The 6000-nt window shown below is 34.9% G+C and overlaps 1 protein-coding gene across 4 annotated transcripts; it reads left to right on the top strand.

Annotated features, from left to right (window-relative positions):
* Positions 1–327: 327 nt before the first annotated feature.
* On the top strand, positions 328–2310 carry LOC135844641 (uncharacterized). Of its 4 annotated transcripts, XM_065362892.1 has the most exons (5): positions 441–505; positions 908–949; positions 1052–1160; positions 1296–1374; positions 1464–2310. In XM_065362892.1, the coding sequence occupies exons 4-5, from the start codon at positions 1323–1325 to the stop codon at positions 2225–2227; spliced, it is 816 nt and encodes a 271-aa protein (XP_065218964.1). In that variant the 5' UTR covers positions 441–505; positions 908–949; positions 1052–1160; positions 1296–1322; the 3' UTR covers positions 2228–2310. The 4 variants fall into 4 exon arrangements, with proteins under 4 accessions (XP_065218960.1, XP_065218961.1, XP_065218963.1 ...); XM_065362891.1 differs by lacking the exon at positions 1052–1160 and having other exon boundaries at positions 426–505; XM_065362889.1 differs by lacking the exons at positions 908–949; positions 1052–1160 and having other exon boundaries at positions 368–505.
* Positions 2311–6000: the final 3690 nt, after the last annotated feature.

The following is a 6000-nucleotide window of genomic DNA, read 5'->3' as shown; positions in this document are numbered from 1 at the left end:
TGTCATTGAAATGACACTTCTTTCCAGGAAAAAAGAAACTGTAACAACGTTTATTGGAAAAACTAATCAATAATTTCTTCACAGGTTGGTACACCTGATCAACGATCCTTCGTTAATTTCATTTGCGCAGTTCATTTCACGACGCTCTAGGCAAAGATCAAGGCCAGAAAGTAATGAGTCTGTTTGCAGCAACAACATGTTGTGACAGCCAATCAACACCACGTGCATCATTACTATGATGGGGTTACGTAGATATTTTTCTAGATCTACGATACCCAATACGAAATTTTTCAATGCTTAAAAACCTACACCCATGTGTAGATCAAGCCCACAAATTAACAAATGATGATTTGTCACTCCCAATTAAAAACACCTGTACTACGATCACGTTTCTTCGCACTATTTTACTATAAAACGGGAAATTTTTCGTTGCGTAAAATAGTTACTGCAAACAAGCTGACTACAGTGCAACTAAAGTGTGAATTTTTCATTGCTCCAAAAACACGTAATTCAAGTTTGATACTCGTACATTATAGCATCTATGCTTACTTTACACCCGTGATTATAAGAAAAGACTGTGGTATTGACAATCTGAAAACTCGAAGGAAAATTATTGAATTTGATCAGGACTGCACACTAGATCTATTAATCTAATTAAAACTCTATTCAAATCTAATTGGACCCGTAGAATGTACCTAGATCTGATCAGATCAAAACATTTATTATCTAATTTATTGAGGTTGAATTTGTTTTGATCCATGAAATGTCCGGATCTGATCAGATGTGATACCTTTTTAACTGTGAATGGAATTTTTTGGTTTGAATTCTCTGATTTTCAATAAACTAGTCAAATCTGATCTGATGAGATCAACAGAGGTCAGAACTATTGATAGAGTAAAAATTTCAGGTGCTGCAGCACATCTTTCGATTTTCTTCGCTCCTGAAACTTGTAAGTCAAACACTTCATATTTTGTTTTCTGCTTGAGATTGTGAAAAAATATCATTGAAATTGATCATCTGATCGTAATAACTCATTCAAACAATAATCCAGAATTCATTGACAACTAAATTTTTTGAGAGAGTTCGCCCTCTGTTAATTTTTTAATTGGTTGCTGAATTTTTGAAAAATTGCATATCTTTAGGTATTTCTTAGATACGATGTAAGTACCTACATATCTTGAGTTTATTTGAAAACGTTGAATGAGCGTTGATTATTATTTACGCCATGTTTCCTAACAAAATTTCGGTTTTATTTTTCGATATATTTAACTGTTGGATTTCATCTCGTTTCACAGACACCAGGCAAACCTCCAACTCTCATCATGAATAACATATTGTTAATTTGTGGCATCTTTCTCATGGGCATTATTTCAGGTAAAATTTTTACTATGTTATTATCCAATGCCAAAAATTTGTACTAATGCTTGATTCACTAATATTCTCAACCACCCTAATGATTTCAGCCAATGTTGAACCGGTTCAAAGCTCGACACCACCCAACGATGCTCCTTCTCTAAGCTGTATACTTTTCAAAGAACTTGGTTGCCGCGTTCAATGCACATCCATTATGAAACTACAAGACTTCTCTCAAAGTTCAGCATCCTGCAACGATGAGCAAGCATGTACCTGTACAATCAATTCGGAATCCCTGGACACCTTATGGAATAAGAAATTCGATGCGGATGATGTGCTTAGACAAATCAAACAAAATGGAAAACTTGTCGAAAAGGTTACACGAGTATTAGAAAATGCATCTCGAACGAGTGAACAATCCAAGCAAGACCTCCAGGCAATTTTACCAAAACAACTGTTCAGCAAAATTCAAGTTAAAAATGATACAACCAAAATCAATGTCGGAGAAATAAGGAAAATTGTCGACAATGAAGTGAAATCATTAGTGCAATTTCTAAATTCACCCGAAGTCGACGCCACAGATCTGGATTACTTGAATTGGGTGGATAATTTCTACACATACTTGGATGGTAATAAAGAAAATGCCAGCATCCAAAGCGTTTATCATCAAGTTGGTCTAGCTAAAAATGATGTTTTGAAAGAATTGCTCGATTTCTATTTAGAGGAAGAGGGCACTCCACAGATAGATAGAACAATAAAATATAAACAGGATAATGTTGTTGCTCAAATGGTGGCTAACAGGCTGATCAATGGAATGATAAATAAATACGGTCTTCCCAAGATTACCCCCAGCCCTGATACCAGCCTTGATTAATTATTTACCATATGTACAGGTATCTTTCCGATAGCCTGATGCTAGCATAAATGTTTAAAATAAAATCTCCTCTTCAGCATTGACATATTCAATTCATTTCTTGTCACACTCGACGCTCTGAAGAAGGAACTACATACTTTAACTACTTAGTAGAGAAATTGTTTGTGCTGTACACATGAAATCGAGAGGATATCCAAGAATATTTTTAAATATTCAGAGGCTTTAATGCACTTTTACTTTTCTAAATTTTTTCCTGCCTTCACACCCCATAGTTTTTGGTTTTTAAGGGGGAAAAATTTCTGGAAAGGGTAAGTATAGTCGGAGGATAATGAAGGGTTTTGATGGATATGGACGAATTTTACCCCAAAATTGACCCATGATGAGAAAACAATGTAAAGTGTTTTAGTAAGTGGGAACAACTAGGGTGGTATTTTCACACCAACCATTAAGACCAGATGTGAAAAGCTTGTAAGTTCATAAAGCTCAATTCCTTCTAAACTCAAGGCTATCAGCCAAGTCGAGAAGGAATTGAACTTCACTAGTTGATTTGAGCTCTTCTTTGTAGGTCTGGTAGTCGGAAATAATTGGTCCTATCCACTCCTACGTAAGTTTAGTGCTTGAGTCTCAGGTCCTCTGCCTTGAGTGATTCGGTTTTTGTGGAGTAAAAGTGTAAGTATTAATTATAAGTCTTTTTCAATAGGGAAATATATAATGGCACAACAAAAAAATATATCGAACAACAGCAAAGTTCAACAACGAAATTGGGTGTTTGCACGACAGCCATAAATGCACGACGGTATAAGTGATTTGAACGACGAATTTAATTAGTTTTTGAACGACGACCAGTGTAACGACAGGGATATTCACTTTGCATGTTAAAAAAAAAAATAATTCCTGACAATAGTAGAATAACCTGCGAATCTTACGAAACAAATGAGACACAAAACACTTAAGATGGACTCTCACGAAAGGAAAGAAGAGAGGAAAGATAAGTCCCAGTAGATAGATTAATTCATGATCCATAAAAAATAAGAAGCTTGTGAGAGGGGGGGTCCTTTTTCATTAGAGTTTGTCAAATTTGAGAATAAATTGAATTTTTGGGATCCGAAGGACAAGAGACAGACTAATGAGCGAGAGAAGGAGAGGGGTTAAATGCTCCAAAATTTTGAAAATGGTATTTTAATTCGTTTAGTCATCACAAAGACTTCTTAGATCCTATGAGTAAGGGATGAGAGCCCTAAAGAATAATTTTAACCCAGTGTCTCTTCTTTTTTTTTATAGAGGAGAGAGCCATTACTCCAATTTTTTTTAAATTATAACAATTTTCCGAATTCCAGGATTTTTTGACTGAATTTAATGAATACTCGGATTGTATTTGGGATACCAGAGACTCGAGATGGACGAGAAATCGATGCACAAAAATGTTGTGTATTTTTAAAAATCGGTCATGTACTTTTTTCAATTGGTCGTTGACTGCCATCGGGCTACTTTTTATTTTCCTTCACTGACTTTTTTATATTGTCGTTCAATTTTTATATGATCACTGAATAAAATTATTTTGTCGTTCAACTTTTTTCTTGTCGTTTGAATATTTTTAAATATTCAGAGGCTTTTATGCCCTTTTACTTTTTTAATTTTTTTACTGCCTCCACACCCCTATAGTTTTTGGTTTTTATGGGGGGAAAATTCCTAGAAAAGGTATGTATGTATAGTCCGAGGATAATGAAGGGTTTTGATGGATTTGGACAAAATTTACCACAAAGCTGACCCATGATGAGACGTTGGCAAAATTTTTAGACCCTTGGTGAAATTTTTCAAGGGAGGGGGGGGGGTGGCAATAGTGTTTTTTGAAGTTCATTTTCTAGTGTTTGCCAAGTGTGTATGAAAGTTTCGTGTAACCAAATTTTCAGCTGCCCAAGGTTGTGACAGTCAATCAAACGTGCCACATGCATCATTAACATGATACTTTTCTTGATCCATAGGATACCCCACGCAAAATTTTTCATTGCTTGAAAACCTATTGATGTACGTACGTAGATCAAGGTGGGTCATTCCATGTCAATTCGAACAAAAAAATGCGATTTTGAAAGTCATGTCCTTCGATTTCGCTTAATTTTTTTTACAATATCTACCCACCCAGTGAGTAAGAAACTCGCAATCAGTTTGGCCCCAGCCCCCTCAGGGGGTGGGTGGGGGGCTTCCATTATCTTCACATTGTCTGAAGTACTCAACTTCAGCAGCGCATTCCAGAACTATGATACTTTGATCAAAACTGATTCAACAGTTCGAAAGGGCATTGCATTTTGAACTTTTTAAGCATTTTGAAATTCTCAAAATTTGAAAGTTGAAGTTTCAAATTGAAAGTTCAAATTTCAAAATGGCACAGTAAGTGGGAGCTACCATTTAAAAGTCTGAAAAAATTTCCATACACGTACCTTTTGATGCTTTTTTGAAATATTTAAGTTTCGAGATGAGATCCCATAATGGAGGAGAAGCACCCCCACCCTCAATTTTGGGCAAAACTTTCAAAAAAATCTCCCCAAATGGTGTAAAAGTTCAAAATAGGGGTTTTCTTGTGCGACGCATCAAATATTAGGTTTTTGGTGACGCTGAATACGAATATAAAATCAAATTGGATAAATTTTTATTGGATTTTATCGAATCATTTTCCCATCCGGGTTCTGCAAGAGGTTATTCGATTTTGAAAAGAAATGTTTGATTATTGATACTACCCAGTCAATTTCATTTCTGCAATAAATAGGTAGTTCTTTTAACACCCAAAAGGGTGAATTTCAATTGGTACTTAGAACATTTTTCAGCCTGCACACAGAAAACCTGCAATAGGGCATCTTATATAAAATACAGCACTGAACCGAAATTTAATAGATGGGATTTCATTTTTTGACTTTCGACAAATTTTTAAAAATTCAAAAGCTCTTTGCCTTGAGAAAAAAAATTGAAAATTGAAATGAACGCATGAATATGAAAGATTTTTTCCTTATTTGTAACTTTCCGAACAGATTGGAGAGGGCCTTGAGACATTCCGGAGCCTCCTGCTGATCTCATCCAGCTAGAATTTTCTGTATTGCATGCTGTGAAACAAGGTGGAAACCACAAATTTGTACCTCTTATTTTAGGAAATCCACTCAGAAAAGTAAAAAAAATCAACATTTCTTAGATTTTTGATTTTAGCTGACCGAGAAAAGAACATGAAATTTTAAACTATGATTTTGCCCATTCCCTCCCCCTTTTCCTCCTCTAATCCTTCCAGAAATAAAATTATAAATTTTCAAAAAAAAATTTGAATGATTAGTTTTTATAAGTTTTTAAATTTTTGAGAACTTCACGCAAAAAAAAAACAGTCATGTTTGGAACACCAAGCAAGAACTTCTCTTGAAAGAGACAGTTTTGGAGGCTCCAGTCCATACAAAAAGACCATAATAACTGGGGGTGAAACCTTCCTTAAAAAGGAGATAATGCAGAAAAATTTTGAAAATGAAATGAAAATTATTTGAAGGTGAAAATTTCAACTTGTTTTCAACATTACACCTCAGCACTCTGCTGATGAAATGATGAGCGCTTGCAAAATTTTCAACGAACTGCTTCACTCCTCAAGAAATTAATCGATTTCGAAGGGGGAAAAAATTATTATTCTGTTTCGTGGAAAAGTAAGGTGACATTAATTTGATAAAAACAACAACAACAACCAACACATCGCATCTCAGTCATCAAAGTTATGTTTTTCTCGATAAAAACTTCTAGATTCATTAGAC

This window comes from Planococcus citri, chromosome 4 (assembly GCF_950023065.1).
Source record: "Planococcus citri chromosome 4, ihPlaCitr1.1, whole genome shotgun sequence".
Classification (NCBI taxonomy): domain Eukaryota; kingdom Metazoa; phylum Arthropoda; class Insecta; order Hemiptera; family Pseudococcidae; genus Planococcus; species Planococcus citri.
This window is presented reverse-complemented; position numbering and strand designations above follow the sequence as displayed.

What these genes read in the sequence shown, in the direction of transcription:
- LOC135844641 (XM_065362888.1), top strand. Translation starts at nt 343, where the DNA reads ATGATGATTTGTCACTCCCAATTAAAAACACCTGTACTACGATCACGT. An exon ending in TTTCATTGCTCCAAAAACAC is followed by an intron (nt 506 to 1,463) that starts GTAATTCAAGTT and finishes TAATGATTTCAG; the next exon opens with CCAATGTTGAACCGGTTCAA.